Source organism: Lathyrus oleraceus, chromosome 1, assembly GCF_024323335.1.
Source record: "Lathyrus oleraceus cultivar Zhongwan6 chromosome 1, CAAS_Psat_ZW6_1.0, whole genome shotgun sequence".
Taxonomy (NCBI): domain Eukaryota; kingdom Viridiplantae; phylum Streptophyta; class Magnoliopsida; order Fabales; family Fabaceae; genus Lathyrus; species Lathyrus oleraceus.
Genome location: NC_066579.1, coordinates 434,679,148 through 434,697,996, shown reverse-complemented (window position 1 = coordinate 434,697,996; position 18,849 = coordinate 434,679,148). Strand labels below are relative to the sequence as shown.

The window sequence follows — 18,849 nt, the reverse complement described above, 5'->3', positions numbered from 1 at the left end:
CCTTCGCCTAGCGAACACTTCGTTATGACACTCGCCCCAGCGAAGCATCAGATCCAGTAAAAGCCCAAACTAGCTTGCTCGCTAGGCGAGCAACTCCTTCGCCTAGCGAAGCTTGCGAATATCAGAATTTCTGGGCTTCATTCTGAGCCCATTAGGTCACAACAAGAGCATTATAAATAGCCAAGCTTCAGTCAGAAAGGGAGAGGACGAAAACAGACGAAGACAGACGGAAACCCTGGCACAGAAACCCTGGAGGCTACCTCAGAGAGTTCCGAATAAAGAAACCCTGAAGGCCGCTCCTCCGCTCCTCCGCTCCGAAGCTACCACCGCCCAACTCCATCCGATACCAAAAGTGATCAGTCTCTCCAACATAGCAACTTAGTTGCAAACAGGTTTGCGCATCACTATTGTTTTATGCTTTTAATCGGTAATCTCTATATACATAAAGCATCATGATTGAAGTTTCGAATATGTAATTTGATTTCACATGCGAATTTAAATATGCTTGAATATCATGAATGTTTGTCCATGCTATTCCTGTAATCAAGTGCCATACAAGTTCAGGTTTTCGGAGGTCATGCTGCTGTCAAACTCCAAACCCGTGGCCGCTCGCTAGCACATCGCTAAGCGAGCCTGTAGCGAGCATTCGCTGAGCCTTCGCCAGGCGAAGCAGAGGCGAACGGGACAGTGGCTGCTTTGTTTCTTTTCTATTCTGCCTTATGTCTATCTAACCAAGACTTATTATAATTCTGCATCATTTGACCTGAGATTATGACTGTTGTGTTGTAGTGCAATTTTCAATTATACTTTACTTTGATGCTCTAACCCGTGTGCTGAATTGTGTAAAGGTTTACATATTCCCGAGGAAATGGCCGGCTAGGTATTCCACTTTATGTGTGGGATACCCTTATGGAGATTCACCCTGAATTACTCAATTGATTTTAATGTATTAATTTCATGGTGAAGATCCACCCTAATGGCTTAATTGATCTTAATGTACTGATTTTAATATGGACCTAATTACTTAATCGACTACGGCTATCTAATTAATTGTAAAACTTTGCCTTTTAATATGCGATCTTGGACCTCTCTTTTGTTACCCTACGATTACGGTATTATGGTCATGTCCCGCGAATATGGGGATACACTTAGCAAAGACCCTTCGGTTAAATCATCATAAAATAAATCATGGTCCCTCGGATGTTGCCTTCGAAAATACAATTTTGTCCCTCGATGACCCTTCGGTGTAGCCTACGGTTAAATGATGATCGTCCCTTCGAATGCTAAGGTATCCTTACAACTGTTGCCTTCAACGACCTATCGATGACCCTACAATGACCCTTTTACATCCAAAGGATAAAACTACTTACTTCTCAATAGTAAGGACAGTTTTACCCTCATAAGGATAGGAAACGCCCGGAAAGACCTCGGATAGGTATAACTCTTAATTGCTTATTCACAATTTAAAACTACTTTTCACACCTTACACCTTTCAAAACCTCCATTAGAAAATCACCACTTGGCATACATTCGCACTAGAATCATTGCCGAGTTATATTTTTCTAAACTATTTTCAAAACTAAACGAGATAACCACTTTGTATACATTCATTCAAGAATCATTACAAAGTTAAATTCTCCTTTTCAAAACATTTCCTACACATTTCTCAACCACTTTTTCAAACTAGAAAAACATAAATGATTGAGCAATTAAGAGCCCATGGATAACCATGGATACAAAGGGTGCTAACACCTTCCCTTTGTATAATGTACCTCCCGAACCTAAGAATCTAAATTAAGGTCTTTCCTGTTCTTTTCCACCTTTCCTTATTGGATAAAAGAAAAGTCGGTGGCGACTCTTGCTAACCGCGACATTGCGATTAAAAACACACAAAAAGTCAGTTCACCGTATGACACTACGCAAGTGGATTGATATGTGCCAACATGTTTGTTGTAGCACTTTGATCAGGAACAAATCCGACCATTATCCTACCCAATTTCATTTTTATTTAGTGGAAATTAAATTTGCTTCTCAATTCAGATTTATGAGAACGTGGTTCCTTCATGATGAGTGCAAATAGATAATTGCTCAGACTTGGAAAACCACTTTTTATGAGTGTCCAATGTCCATTTTGGACAAAAAAACTAAAACTTTTGAAAGCAAAGCTTAATGATTGGAATAAATCTTATTTCGGTAATGTGCATAACAAGGTTAAGGATGTTGAAGCTAGACTCAAGACCATACATGATCAAATTGATGTGCATGGTTACTCTTATGCTCTTCATGATCAGGAAAAAGCTTCTCAAACCTTAATGTGAACTATGCCCTCACAATAGAAGAAGTATTTTGGAAGGATAAAGCTAGAGTGCAATGGAACACTGATGGTGATAGAAATAGTAAGTTCTTCCCTAGATATGTCAAGATTAAGAATAAAACCAAGACTATTGACTCTATGAGGAATCTGGTTGCTTCACAACTAAAATTCAAAATCCATTTCCAATCTAAAGTTAGCTACTACTTATCCAAAACTCTATTTGGAATATTCCTCAAAACCTGTATTTGACATTTCTAACCTAACTTTATCAATTCTAGTGTGTTTCCCTTGGATCCCAAAGAAGACGGATTCTTTTGAATTCTTGTTTTGAGTTAATTAGATTTTTAGAGATTTTAATAATAACTTTTCAAAAAAATTATAAAAAACATCTAATAAAAAAGATGGAATATAAGATAGAAATTAATAGGCATAATTACTCATCGAGATTTTAATAATAACTTTTCAAATAAATTATTAAAAAAATCTAATAAAAAAGATGGAATATAAGATAGAAATTAATAGGCATAATTAGACATAATTAGTCATCAAGAAATTAATAGTGTAGCTTTTTTAAACTATTATTATTTTCAATAAAATCGGACATGAGAATGTATATCAAAAAATTTATTATACAAATTATTTAAATTAATATTTAATATTTAATAAAAATATTATTTATACATTGACATATATGCGTATTAAAAAAAATAGGCAAAAATATTCAAACGTTAATTACTATAAATAAAATAAATTATTTAAAAACTATTTAACTTGCATTTAGAATTAATCATATTTAACTAACTTTTTTTAATTAATATAAAATTGGCCTTTTTTCTTCTTATAATAATCAGAAACAGGAGAGTTTAGTGATTCGAAAACGTCCATGTTTTTTTAATTTATAAATCTCTGCAAATTATTTCAAGATAAATATTAAAACACTTCAGAAAACATAAAAGGTTGGTATACTTTTAGCCATAGATAAGACATCATTAAATTAAGCAATTAACAAGTTTGAATTATCTCTTTCCAAGTCTCCAATTCACATGTGGTGCACATTAGAAAGAGTGATACTTGATTCATGTATTTAATTCTAAAGAACATATGCATGTATGTTTGACTTATGACTTTGGCCTGCCTTTATTCACAGGTAAAGAAATTGTGTGATCTTAATAATTTGAAATATCCATGGTCGGTCATTTTGTTGGACCAGAAAAATAGTAACCCTTCTTAGAAGTGAAAGACTGAGTAACCACTTGTGCCTTGACTCAAAGGGCAAGTATTTCATTAACTTGGTTTTTTCTAACATTTTATTAAATTAAGATTTTAAGCAACACATATGTTTCCTTCTACTTGGTGGTAGCACCCTCCAAGCTTGGGCATTTGGCAAAACCTTCCTATGTAATAGAATTTTATTAATTTAACTTTTACCAACTAGTGAGTGAGAGAAATAAAAGGGATAAAATGTTCATTTGTTGTAATAAAGTACTTTAAAAACAAGATTAAAAAGGGAGGTAAAGGGTAGTTAGGGTGTGCAATCCATGTAATATAATTTATCTAGTGTTAGGCTATGCATGTAGAGCTACATCTCACAAGCGCAAAGTGTACATATCATGTATAGTTCAGCTACATTCTTAAACAAAATGTTTTTAAGAGTATCTTATTTTTAGGATTTAGTTAGACTCTTTTTTAGTATATCCAATGTTGAATTCGAATTTAAGATCTCTTATTAAATTAAAAAAAAAAGTTCTTATCATTTCATTCAAGTGTTTTTGAATTTTTGTTATACCCTTCTTACTAAACTAAAAATGACTCAATTCATTCTATGATTTTATGTTTTATTTCTAAATATACAAGCTAAGTAATGCATCATGTCCTTAACCCTACAAGCAAAACGTTAGTTTCCTGAGGATAAAATATTTGTGAAAAGATGTCTTAGAAATAAGGTCATCGCAAATGATTTCACATGAATATTGTTCTTGAAAAACTTGAGGGGCATAATCTTGTAAAATTTGTGAGGATTTAACACCTGTGAACGCCTTTGAAGAACTAATGTATTGCATATGAGATGAATAGGATTGTGTCCATATAGATAATCTGTGAGGGTTTTAGCCCCTACCAAACCTTGAGTTGAGTGAATCAGTGTCTATTGACTTATACAAATGTAGATGAATTGAGTGGTTAATGACACTAATTTGTTAGGGTTTAACCCATTGACAAATGTGTAATTTACTTGAAAATCACATTTAATGTTAAACACTTATCCACATGAATATTAAGATTGCATAAACCCTAATTTTTGTGAATATTAAGGTTGCATTGAACAATTGAAATTGATCTTAATATGTCATTGTTTTAGTGTGTTGGGTATGAAGGATTGAAAGCAAACCTCAAGGATCAAGGAGCAATGCGTTAAAAACTAAGGGACCAAAACTATCACTGAACTCTCTAAACGAATTCTACTTCGATTTGAAAATTTGAGGTGGGAGAAACTAAAGAAAAACGTGATTGTTCTGCTAATCAAAGAATCCTTCAATTAGAGAATGTAAGGAGATTAGAAAGCTCAATTTGCTAGTCAAGCAATTTTAAACAAAATGGTTAACATAAAGGAATTCTATAAATAGTAGTCAAGAGCATCACTATGAGATATTGTTATATATATCATTTTGGAACGTTATTATACCATTTCATATTGGGAGACAATGAGTTATAATGTTTGACACAAAGATGGAGTGTTGAAATGGAAATTGACATAAATTTGAGAGATTGTTCCTGATATTATGTCCTTTCATTTGTTTCGTTTGTACTGCAACCATGATCATGTGTAGATAAACTTTCTCTTTTTGGGGTTAGATGTAGTTAACTATATTTTGATGTATTACTCTTAATAATATGTTACACAACTTTTAGTTATTAATTGTTTCAGTGCTTACTCTCAAGTTTAATGTATGCTATAGTGGCATTAATTATAACTTGATATTTGGATTTAACTTGATATTGAGAAATAGTCTTTAAATCTAGATGAACGATATTCACTTTATTAACATTTATTATAATATATTAAATCTAAGTCATGAACTAACTTATTGACAATTCATCATCATTCATGCCACATCAATTAAAATCTGATGTCATACTCTTTAAAATATCTCAATATAAATATTTTAGTATTCATCATTTAATAGTTATATTTTAAAATGCCATTATTTATATTCAGCAAATCATTTTCCTATTTTCTTTTTCATATATTAATCATTCCTCTTTTTTTTTTGTCTATCCACTTTTTTTTCGAACCTAAAATATATTATATAATATTTTGCTCGATAAAAATTATAAATAAAATAATTTTTAAATCCATATTAAAATAAAAAAGTATTACATTACTTAAATGGTTAAATAATACTTTTAAATTTGACTCATAACTTTCAAATAGACAAAAAAAAAGTGTCACATTATTTTTAAAATATAATTCAATTGTAATCGTAGATACACATTAAAAAATTAAACTTCGAATATAAAAGATAAAATATCCTTTTTGATCTTTTATCTTTATTTCGGGGTTCATTTTGGTCCCTTAATTTTAAAAAAGGTCAATTTGATCATTTAATTGTTCAAACAGCACTCAGTGGCGGAACTGAGGGGACGTGGGAAGGCCACGGTCACCCCTCAACTTTTTATTTTTTTTTAATTCATATATATTAAATTACTAAAACATCCTTATTTTAAATTAAAATTAATTTTTCTTTTTTCTTTTTCATTCAAAGTTAGGTTAAAATACAGATAAGGTAAAAAACTCCTACCTTTCCTTTCTTTCTCATATGGGTTTGCTATCGACACCGGAATCGGAACAGATTAAAGTGATCGACATCTAACAGGTAAAAAACTTTATTCATTCTTCTTTTGTAAAAAGTAACAAATTAAAGTGATTGCTTGATTTGTGTTTTTGAGATTTTTAGGGTTCTTCTTTCTTAATGTTATAAAATAATCTATATGAGGTTTATTAAGCCAATTCATAACACTGTAATTTACAAATATAGTTATACACTGTAATAAGGTTTATTTAATCATTGTTGCTGCTAATTTCTAATAGTGAAGTTACCGGTATTTGAAAACGGATTAAAGTTGATTAATTAAGTTTATTAATTTTTTTCTCTTTTAATTTTTATGTTCTCTAAATTGATTTTTGGATCTGATATGATATTATAGGAAGAGTAAAGATGAATAATAGGAAAATTGATTCTTTTTTCAAAAGGAAAGCATGTGAAATTGAAAGAGAAGAGAGAGATGAAGAAATTATAATCCCGACATCCGAATCTGAAACAGTTTTTGAGAATCCAACAATTGAAGAGCATCATGGTTTTGAAAATTCTTTGGAACGCGATCCTAGAAAGCGTCCTCCGATTTGGCAATATCCACCAAATCAAGTGGATGCAATACGAAGAGCTTATCTAAAATGGGATCCATATCGAATTCATTTAGAAAACTATCCTTTGTCCGGTAACGAGGATCATCCGAGAAGGTTTCAACATACTTGGTTTATCATATTTCCATCATGGTTAGAATATTCACCATCTGAAGATGCCGCATATTGCTTACCATGTTACCTTTTTAGCAAAAAACTAAGTGGACGTCCCGGATCACTTGTCTTTATTTCTTTGGGTTTTAGAAATTGGAAGAAAGTTAGGAATGGAAAACATTGTTCCTTTCTTAAACACATAGTGAAGGATCCTTGCTCACCACACAACAATGCAATGAAAGCTTGTCAAGACTTGTTGAATCAAGATGGTCATATTAGAAATGTTATTCAAGTGCAAAGTTCAAGTCAAAGAATGAATAATCGATTACGACTCAAGACTTTAATTGACACTGTTCGTTGGTTAACACTACATGCTTGTGCTTTTAGGGGTCACGATGAAAGTAGCAAATCAAGACATCAAGGTAACTTTCTTGAGTTATTGAAACTTTTAGCATCCTACAATGATGAAGTTGCAAAAGTTGTGTTGGAAAATGCTCCACAAAATTGCAAGTATACTTCACATCAAATTCAAAAAGAGCTCTTGCAAATTCTTTCTAGTAGGGTGAAAAAGAGTATTCGTGAGGAAATTGGTGATTCCAAATTTTGTATCGTTGTTGATGAAGCTCGTGATGAGTCAAAAAAGGAACAAATGGCTCTTGTATTAAGATTTGTTGATAAAGTTGGTTTAATACAAGAGAGATTTTTTGATGTGGCACATGTTAAAGACACCACATCTTTAACTCTTAAGGAAGCAATATGTGATATACTTTCTCGACATAACCTTGATGTTTCTAACATTCGTGGCCAAGGGTATGATAGTGCTAGCAATATGAGAGGAGAATGGAATGGTTTACAAGCCCTCTTTATGAAGGATTGTCCTTATGCATAATATGTTCATTGTTTTGCTCATCGATTGCAACTTGCATTAGTTACATCATCAAGAGAAGTCAAACCTGTTCATAAATTTTTTGAGAAGCTGATCTTTGTTGTGAATGTTGTTTGTTCTTCTACAAAGCGTCATGATGAGTTACAAGCTGTCCAATTAGAAGAAATTGTTTATTTGTTAGAGATTGATGAGATTGTAACTGGTAAAGGTGCAAATCAAGTTGGTACATTGAAACGAGCTGGAGATACTCGTTGGGGATCACATTACGATTCAATTTCTAGCTTGATAAACATGTATGAAGCAACTTGTTTAGTTTTAAAAAAAATTGCAAAAGATAGAGGGAGTTATGCTACACGTGGGGATGCAGATAGTTGTTACAATTACTTGAAGGCATTTGATTTTATATTTATTTTGCACTCGATGAAAGAAATCATGGGAATAACAGATATGCTTTGTCAAGCCTTACCAAAAAAAATCAAGATGTAGTTAATGCTATGAACTTAGTTCGTTCAACAAAACATCTTATTCAAGGTTTGAGAGAAAATGGTTGGGATATATTGTTTACTAAAATGGTATCTTTTTGTGAAAAGCATGGTATTGAGATTCCTGACTTTAATGATGTTCATTCAACAACAAGATTTGGACGCTCCCGTCTTGAAGAGAATCAAGTCACAATTCAACATTACTTTAAAGTTGAAATCTTTTTCACTACCATTGACAAACAGTTACAAGAGTTAAATAGCAGATTCAGTGAGCAGACAATGAATTTATTAACTCTTTCTTGTTCTTTATCTCCTAAGGATGGATATAAAGCTTTTAACATTGATACTATTTATTCTTTAGTTGAAAAATATTATCCTATGGATTTTAGTGATCAAGAGAAGAATAATTTGCAATTTCAACTCCAACATTTTCTATTTGTTTCTCGTCAAACATCAAACTTGAATAATTTATCAACTATTCAAGAACTATGTTCATGTTTGGTTGCATCTGGACAGGCTGAAACTTACTTCTTGATTGATAGACTACTTCGTCTTATCATGACTCTTCCCGTTTATACGGCCACAACTGAGAGGTCTTTTTCAGCAATGAAAATTATTAAGACTAAGTTGAGAAACACGATGGATGATGGGTTTCTTGGAGATAGCATGACAGTATATATTGAAAGGGAGATTAGTGCAAGCATTAGTTCAGAGTCAATTATTGACGATTTCAAGTCACTCGGAACGCGTAAAGCATTACTTTAAGGTAGTTTTAAGTCATGTAATTTAAATTTTTAGTAATTAACTTTGTATTTATTTTAACTTTAATGTTTTATTTAAAATACTATTTACATTTTATTTATAATCTTTATTTTACGTTAGCGGTCATCCCAAATTTTTTTATCTGGCTCCGCCACTGCTCTCAAGTACACATTATCTTACAGTGTTCCTTATTTATTCTATCTCTCATCAATCTATTCTTATGTGTGTGACCCTGTAGGTTCTCGTGACATTGACAATTATATTAAATCACTCAGTTAATATATAAAATAGTAAGCGATATCTAGCAACACATCGCTGCTATCCATGTCACAAAAATATCACGTGATTTGACAAAATCTTTTCGTGATAATGCTTGTGGGTACAATTACCCTTTTACTCTCATGTCTATATTGAACATAAGTCATATACCATGTCACTATTGTCAAGTTAAATATTGGGCTCTTAGATATTATCCTGTTACACATGATGGGCAAATTTCATCTATGAGACTCATGTTCCTCATCATGCTTTATGGAGTACCCACAAACTGTCTTTATGGTCATCCAGTTACAAACAAAGTTTGATCAACAATAAAATACTCGACTTCACATTTAGGTCCGCAGTGGTTTCAGGTCAAAGGGTGGTATACACCACTATCACTATGAGAATAATTTATGATATTTTACATAATATTCTATGTAGTATTCTCATAGCGGATCAATCAAATATAAATATTACTCATAATATTCATATCTATGTTAAGACTTGAGAACTCTTTATCCATGATCCATGAGATGTGATCATCAGTTTATCCAGATAATAGTCTCAATGCTTTAATGTTATCCCATTTCACAATAAAGCTCAACTACATATACTTTAAGAATAATGTCGTTATGTTTAATGAGATCTCATGATTAAGTCGCACTTAACATTTGATTAAACGGACTAGAAATTCTATGGACTTTATTATTTTGGAAAAAAATATAATAAAGAAATATCTTTTAATTATTAATAAATGATTCGATACAATTACCAAGTTCTTATAAAACCATTGGCCTCTAGGGCTTACACAAACAAAAACTTGCCACTTTATTCCTCGGATAAAATTCCACCGAGGAAAAAAGTGGAACTGATCATGGGTTTGATCCCCAACAACAATATTTTTTTGGATTTTCAAAGAATGTCAATTTTCCCCTTAGTTGAAATTAATACCCGAGGGGTAAAATCCTATTTACAAAATTTTAGTTTTAACATGTTTTTTTGTTTGTTTTAATATGAAAAATATCAAATTTGTTTAAAAATTCTAAATCTTCCTCCTCATCAACAACTACAACAAAATCAAAATCAATAGAATCTATAAACATTAAATCTTAACAACAACAGCAAAAACAAAAACAAAAACAAAAATAGTAGCAATAAAAACAAAAACAACAAAATCAATAGAATCGTTAATCATTAAATCTCATCAACAACAACAAATAAATAAAATCAATAGAATCGTTAAATATTAAATCTCAACAACAACAAAAACAATATTAAACATTTTACTTGATACCACAAAAATTAACATTAATAAGTTACTTTCATGTTTTCTAACTAACATTAAACATTTTTAACAAAGAAATCTAACTAACAACTAATATTTTAACAGGAAAAAAAATTACATTAAGAAACCAACTTTGAAACATTTCCATACTCTTGCAATCCATCTCAGAGAATGGTGTTGTACTTCATACAATTGTTTTCATTATCATTGTTTTTATTATGTTAAGTTTACATTTATCACTTTGCATCCAAGATAGACACTCGCGATATTTAGATTCTGACTCGAAGAAGCAACAAAGGTGTTAAGTTGCAAATTAGGTTCTCCAACTTTTAAATATCTTCAAATGTCAATTGGTGTTAAGTCAAGAACAAAGACGATGTGACAGCCAGTTATAGACATAGTGAGATCCAAACTGTTGAGGTGGAATAACAAGTAACTATCGATTAATGGTCGAATTATTGTTATAAAATCAATATTATCGACACTTTCGGTCTATCCTCACAAACTATTGTTTTTTGTGCTCACAAGATTTCTTGCTAAACTAGGTAAGGTGAACCCTCGCCCCCCACATGTAGCAAGCCATGTTTTTTAAATATCCAGGCAAAATAGTTTAATGTTAACAGCAATTAATAAATTATAGTACTAGTATATATAAAAGATTGTGATTTGGGAGAGTAGTGAGTCAACTTAACGTTTGGTTTGGTTCGTAGCTCTCTCTAGTCAAAAGAGCGGAAATCGGCATTTACTTCCAAGTTACAGCTAAGCTACTTCCAAATCGCGTGGTCCCATCCCATCATTTTCTCTAGTCAACCATTTTTTCTCTATAAACACTTCATACCAATGCATAATGCAGTCCCCCTTGTTTTAAAGATTTAATTTATATACAATTTTGTCTAAGTTTTAATAAATATCTTAACAAATTACTTTATAATATAATAATATCACATCTTTAAGAGTATATATATATATATATATATATATATATATATATATATATATATATATATATATATATATATATATTTGTCATGATTTTATTCGGTGTAGATGTAAAATAATTTACTTGTCAGTGTAACAATTAATCTCAATTATAAATTAAACATTAATTTGTGAAAATATGCATCCACCAGTTTTACCAATAATGACTAACATAATTTAAAAAAAAAAAAACTAACAACCTTTAAAAACGTTATGTAGTTTCAAGTTGTTAAAAGAATAATTTTATATATAGTAAAAAATAGGCTAACATTTTAGCACACATAATGTAAATAAACCGTTAAATTGTATAAAGAAGTAAGAATGTTTTATTTATTTATTTATTATTTATTATATTTCAATTAGTTTATTTATTATTTATTATTTATATTTATTATAAGTTGTTTGAAGTGCGATGAGGTTCTTTCTCCACACATCTCTTTTATCTTTGGAGTTGTCTTTGCTGTAGTCTTTAGGTGATTGTCTCAGAACGACGATGTCGACATGTAGTTGTTAGTTTCTCGTTCTTCTCTCATATAAATCTGGTTGATAGTTTCTCGTTCTTCTCTCATATAGATCTGTATTTTGGTTGCTTTTTGCTTCCATTTTCTCCAGCGATTTGGTTCTGGCAGTAACTGGTATGGTCGGTTATCGGTTTACTGCAGGTTGATTAGAAATCGATTGGGTCACTTTCGAAGTTGTTCCATCAGTGAGATTTTTTGGGTTGAGTCTCTTAAACAAAAATGGTTTTTGATGGATCATAATGGAGGGAGAAACATACACATTGGATTAAACATTCACTTAAAGGTTAAAGACTCACCCAAACAAGTGAGAAAGACACCAAATATTCACCCAAAACTTTAAGGTGAGTTCTCTTACTTATAAAGTACTCAACCTCCATTTTTCTAAGCAATGTGAGACCTAGAACTCACACTTGTTTCTCAACACAACTCATTTGTTTCTTAACAATCTCCCTCTTAAGTTTGATTCCATCTACTATGCTTTCCCTCAAGCGGAAGCTTTTTCATCCACATGCTTGTACCACCGTTGGAAGACACCCTTATCTCGTCATGGGCACTTACGGGACGCGTCGCCTGACCACTATGTCAAGAAGACTTTCGACACAAATAGTCAGTCCCTTACTCGAACCAGACCCTGATACCACCGATGAGTCATCATTGAGGCATACACATTGGATCAAACACTCACCTAAAGGTCAAAGACTTACCTAAATAAGTGAGAGAGACATCACATGTTTACCCAAAACCTTAAGGTGATAAGTGTATGAGTTCTCTTACTTATAAAATACTCAATCTCCACTTTTCTAAACAATGTGAGACTTATAACTCACACTTGTTTATCAACAGAACTCATCTGTTTCTCAACAATTTTGCCATGGTCGCAGGTTTGTGTTTCTGGTGTAGAGTCGGTATCATCAAATTTTGATTCTCTGATTGTCTTCAGATCTATTGAGATATGCATGTTTCAAGATTTAATGTTGGTATTTTCTTCGCTGATAGTGTCTTAATATCTGTATCAATCATCGTAATTGTTATCGGATTGATTTAATATCTACATCATTTTATTTGTTTGATGTTGGATTGATTAGCTCGAAAGAGTCTTCTCGTTTGCTTTCCAGAAGTAGTTAATTCATGAATCAATCCATATTAACGATTGATTCGTTAATTATCTTGAAAAATAAAACTCATACACGACTTCTTTTTTCTATTTAATTTTACGCTGCTACGCAGATTTGTCAAATAATGTATATATCTACTTTAGTTTATTTTAAAAACCACTTTTGATAATGAATTTGATCGATTGTATATATCATTCTCAAAGATTATCTTAATACATGCGAATACAATATTACTACTAATCAAAAAAACATTTATGTTTTAGTCTTGATGTCCCAATTTTAAATTAAAGCAATCTAATCTATAAGCAATAAAAAGCTCCAAACGGCAACAAACCCAACCCCATCCCCATTTCCTTTCCTTTTGTGCAAAACAAAAAAGAAAGAACTGTAAAACACACATATCAAGAAACAACAAACAGTACAAACTTTAGGTAAATTTGATATCATAACCAAGAAAAGCAAAAAAAAAATGAGATACCCCCACTCCACTTCACAAAGTCAAAACCATATCAACCCCACATACTTCCACCAAATACCCCCAAAAGATCCATAAATTACCATTTACCCCTTACTCCTCACAACATCACCACCAACCAACTAACAACACATAAATGTAATTTCCATAAAAGCCTACCCTTCTTTACTTTTAGGGGTTGACAAGTAAACCCTCTTTAATCTTCTCTTTCTTTCTACTTCTCTTTTCTCTATCTTGCATCAAAGCAAAGAAAAAAAACCCAAAAAATAAAAATTAAATTAAAAAAAAAATGAATGGACCATAATCTAGTGTCTACATAACATAACCAATTCGTCAAACTTAGGAAAGTCATTTTCACTATATTTTCACTATAGAAAAAAATTTAGAAATTGTAAGAAAACAAATAAAAGTCTTTGGAAATTCAGTCATATTTTTATTTTCTTAATTTTCAATTTTTATTTTTTATTTTTAATTCGGCCGAATTATTATTTTTCTTCTCACTCTCAATCTTCTTCTTTCTTTATCTATCTGTTCTTCCTAACTCTTTCAACATTCAAACCAAACCAATAACAACAATAACTGTTTCATACTCTGTTTCTTTTGTTCTGTTTCAGAAACTTTCCCAGAAAAGAAAAAATTCTATAGATCTGAATAAATTAAGTTGTTGCAAAATTTCTATTTCTTTAAATTATTTATTTTCGAAATTATTATTATTATCTGAGTTTGGAAGATTTTTATCTTGAGTTGAGGGAAACCCTAGAAATGGCTTCAGGGGCAATTTTCTCGTCGCTGCGGCGGCGAAGATCGCCGACGTTGGAAGCTTTTCTTGCTCCGGTTGACTTAAGCGACGTTGCTTTGGTTCAGACTCTTGTTGCGGTGGTGAACGAGCTTGTTTCTTGTTTTACAAAGTGTTCGTTTTTCTTTCAGAGGAAGAACACGCGTTCTCTGATTAGAAAGGTTGAGGTTTTTCAGTTGCTTTTGGAGTATTTGAATGATTCGGGTTCTAAGGGTTGTAATCTTCCGTCTACGGCTTTGCTTTGTTTGAAGGAGCTTTATTTGTTGCTGTATAGGTCGAAGATTCTTCTTGATTACTGCGCGCAATCGAGTAAGTTATGGCTTTTGCTTCAGAATCATTCGATTTCGGGTCATTTTCATGATTTGAATCAGGAGATTTCAACTCTTTTGGATGTTTTTCCTGTTAAGGATGTTGGTTTGAGTAAGGATGTTAGGGAGCAGGTTGAGCTTTTGTTGAAGCAATCGAGGAGGGCTAAGCTTTTCATTGATATGGGAGATGATGCGCTTAGGATTCGTTTTTTTTCGTTTCTGGATGAGTTTGAGAATGGGAGGATTCCGGAATCAGATGAATTGCGGTGGTTTTATGTTGAGAAGTTGGGGATTGTTGATGCGGGTTGTTGTAGAGGTGAAATTGAGGCTTTGGAGGAGCAGATTGTTAACCATGAGGGGGATATTGAGCCTACGATTTCGGTGCTTAAAGGGTTGGTGGCTATGACGCGGTATTGTAGGTTTTTGATTTTTGGATTTGAGGAAGATGAGCTTGATTTGGAAAATGGAAATCAGACGAAGCCGAAGATGGGTTTGATTACTCAAGAGATTGCTGAAACGTTTTTAACTGTTCCGAAGGACTTTTGTTGTCCGATATCGTTGGACTTGATGAGAGACCCGGTGATTATTTCGACTGGTCAAACTTATGATAGGAGTTCCATTTCTAGGTGGATGGATGAAGGGCATACAACTTGTCCAAAAACAGGTCAAACGCTTGCTCACACTCGTCTTGTCTCAAATCGTGCCTTGAGGAATTTGATTGTGCAGTGGTGCAATGCTCATGGAATTCCTCTTGATCCGCCAGAGGTGATGGATGCAATGGGTGAAGCTTTTGGATCTGCTTCTCCCACCAAAGCTGCCCTTGAAGCAAATAAAGCTACTGCCAATCTTCTCATTCAACAGCTAGCTAATGGGTCGCAATCCGGAAAGACTATAGCTGCTCGGGAGATTCGGTTGCTTGCAAAAACGGGCAGAGAAAATCGTGCCTTCCTTGCAGAAGCGGGGGCAATTCCTTATCTTCGGAACTTACTTTCGACGCCTAATTCCGTTGCTCAGGAGAATTCAGTTACTGCATTGCTCAACCTATCCATTTACGACAAGAACAAAAGCAGGATCATGGACGAGTCAGGTTGTCTTGGATCAATTGTTGATGTGTTGAGATTTGGGCATACAACAGAAGCACGGGAAAATGCTGCTGCAACGTTGTTCAGCCTATCAGCAGTCCATGACTATAAGAAGATAATTGCGGACGAGACTGGAGCTGTTGAAGCCCTAGCAGGGCTTTTGCAAAATGGGACTCCTAGAGGAAAGAAGGATGCAGTGACAGCTCTGTTCAATCTTTCGACACACACCGAGAATTGTGTTAGAATGATCGAGGCAGGAGCAGTAACAGCTCTAGTCGAGGCTTTGGGCTACGAAGGAGTTGCCGAGGAAGCAGCAGGTTCCCTGGCCTTGATTGTTCGGCAGCCTTTTGGAGCCAAAGCAGTAGTCAAACAGGAAGAAGCCGTAGCAGGATTGATAGGAATGATGCGTTGTGGAACGCCGAGAGGCAAAGAAAATGCAGTTGCAGCATTACTCGAGTTATGTCGGAGTGGAGGTTCAGCTGCAACCGAAATGGTGGTTAAGGCACCAGCTTTGGCCGGATTACTTCAAACCCTACTATTTACCGGAACAAAGCGAGCTAGACGAAAAGCCGCTTCACTCGCGAGAGTGTTTCAGAGATGTGAAAATGCATCTCTACATTATGGTGGATTAGGTGTAGGCTATGCATACGCTAGCAATTCAGCTCAAACTAGGGATACAAGCTTCGCTGCTGGTGATGTTTCAGTACCAATGTCCATCTCTGTACCTGTATTATAGTGATACTTCTGTATTTGTAATTGTTCAGTTCACAATTTTTATTGGAAGTCTTTACAGATTCTTTCATTGAAACTTCATAGTCATAAAAAATGTTAGTACCAATACCAGATGTTTTCTTAGAGATTCATGAATGATGTAATGTAATGTTGAGTTATATGAATACAGAATAGAATGCTCTACAAAAGAGTTTTAGACCATTTCTTGTGTCATTCTTTTTCTTGAGTACCACTGCATATTTAATGATAATGGTCCCAATTGAAATGGTTTTTCTTAGAGTAGTAATCCCACTTAATGTTCACAATCAATGATCACCATGGGGCCTAACTATGCTCATTCAATCATTTCATTTGAATATAAACCATTCTGCCTGCATTATTTATTTTCTTGCATTGATTAGATGGAGACTTTTGTGTTATTGGGGAAATTTTGTGTGGGTCATGATATTATTACTTATCATCAGAAATTCATAAACAATTTAGCAAAGTTACTCTGTGCTTTTTCCAATTGAGGAAATCAAAAAAAGAATAATACACTAGTTATGTGTCTCTAATTAGGACTGGTACATTAGGCTACAGATTCTGAATATGGTCATGTTCATTGAACCAATTCAATTTTAAAGACAAACTGTCATTTGAGTCATTGTACATACAATTTTATCTGGTTTGTCACTTTTTGCATAAAGCATATTTGTATAAATTCAGCCAATGTTTGGTAAGACGGTGTATCACCGTATATTTGAGAAGTTGATATGTGTAACTTCTGTTTGACTGTGATTTTTAAAATTTCCAAACACACAATCTGTTACCCAATCTCTAGTCTTCAGTCAACAAATTAGCTGGCAGTTTTTTCACTAAGTTGTTTATTGCTGGAGATTCTCATGTGTCAAGTGTGTAGTGCCATTCAAGAATCTTAAATTCTTAATTAACACACTCCACAAGTTCTCTACCAAGAAGAATCTATATAGACTATACGGATGAAAGATTTTCTATCTTAATATCCATGATGACATCAATAAAACTTTTTTTATGGCACAATGTTAGAACAGCACATAGATGTTTTGTGACTAGATTTTTGATTCATATGTGTGCTATCGTCAAAAGGTTCAAGAGTATATTTATTTTCTTGTAGAAACTTTATGAGCTTAGATATTTCAAAGATGGAATTATTCTCAAAATAAAATAAAAGTTAATTGGCTGAAATGAGTGGTGCATATTAGTCACGAGACTCATCACTTATTCTTCCTATTCCACATTCGACATAATGACTCATATGACGAATTGATCACCAATTTGCTTCAATTACATTCTTGCCCTCGGTGAACCTTACAAAAATATTGAAATGAATTTTTTATGTAAACTGAAGAATATGGTGTGGTTTGTTTGTGTGTATAAAAGCACGATTGGTTTGTAGGGATTTAACTGCTATAAATTGATTAATGAGTTAAGTAAGAAAATCAAGAGTTAACCTATATCATATAAAATAAAATGTATCCTATTATTATTGATTTGTATATTATACATTTTATATTCTAAAGTAAGAGAAGAAAGAAAAAGTATAACAGAGTGTAAGAGAAGAAAGAAAGGAGAAAGATAAAGAAAACACCAAACCTTATACCATATTACCTTACCCTCAAATTGACAAGAAACATGAAAAAAAGAACAGTTCAAGAAATTCTTGGAAATATTTTTTAAAATTCGAGTGAACATTCCTTTCGGGGAAGCTTTGGAGAAAGCGACTGTTTATGTGAAATTCATGAAAAAAATCTATTGGAAAAAGAAGAAAACTCACATATTATCAAATAGCTCTAAATAAAGAGTGTAGTGGTATCATTCAATAGAAGCTGCCTCATAAACTAAAGGATATGAGTAGTTTTACTATTAGATACACTATTGGAAAACTCCAAGTTGGAACAGCATTATGTGATTTAGGTGCAAACATCAATATAGTTCCTCTATCAATGATGAGAAAGCAAAGTTATGGAGAATAAAAGGTCGCAAGGATGACACTCACAGTAGCATATAGAACACGAGTATATATGTGACATATTGGTCATTAAACTCACATTTCCACCTGACTTTGTTATTATAGATATGGTATAAGATCAGATTCACATCTTATATAAGAAAGACCATCCCTAGCTATTGGAAAATCCATTATTGATGTAGAAATGGGGGAGCATAAGTTCAAATTCCATGATGAGCGGGTATTATTCAATATTTTTGAAGCAATGTGTCACTTAAATGAAAAATCACAATGCCATGAAATTGAAGTTCAAAATGCATAATATGTAATGAGTTATAATGAATTTCAAAGAACAAACAATATCTCGCGGAGG

The 18,849-nt window shown here is 32.9% G+C and overlaps 1 protein-coding gene across 1 annotated transcript; it reads left to right on the top strand.

Moving 5' to 3' along the window:
* The first annotated feature begins 14,030 nt into the window (after positions 1 to 14,030).
* LOC127080465 (U-box domain-containing protein 17) lies at positions 14,031 to 16,711 on the top strand. The gene has a single exon (XM_051020788.1). The coding sequence runs from the start codon at positions 14,355 to 14,357 to the stop codon at positions 16,512 to 16,514; it is 2,160 nt and encodes a 719-aa protein (XP_050876745.1). The 5' UTR covers positions 14,031 to 14,354; the 3' UTR covers positions 16,515 to 16,711.
* The last annotated feature ends 2,138 nt before the right edge of the window (positions 16,712 to 18,849 follow it).

What these genes read in the sequence shown, in the direction of transcription:
- LOC127080465 (XM_051020788.1), top strand. Translation starts at nt 14,355, where the DNA reads ATGGCTTCAGGGGCAATTTTCTCGTCGCTGCGGCGGCGAAGATCGCCG.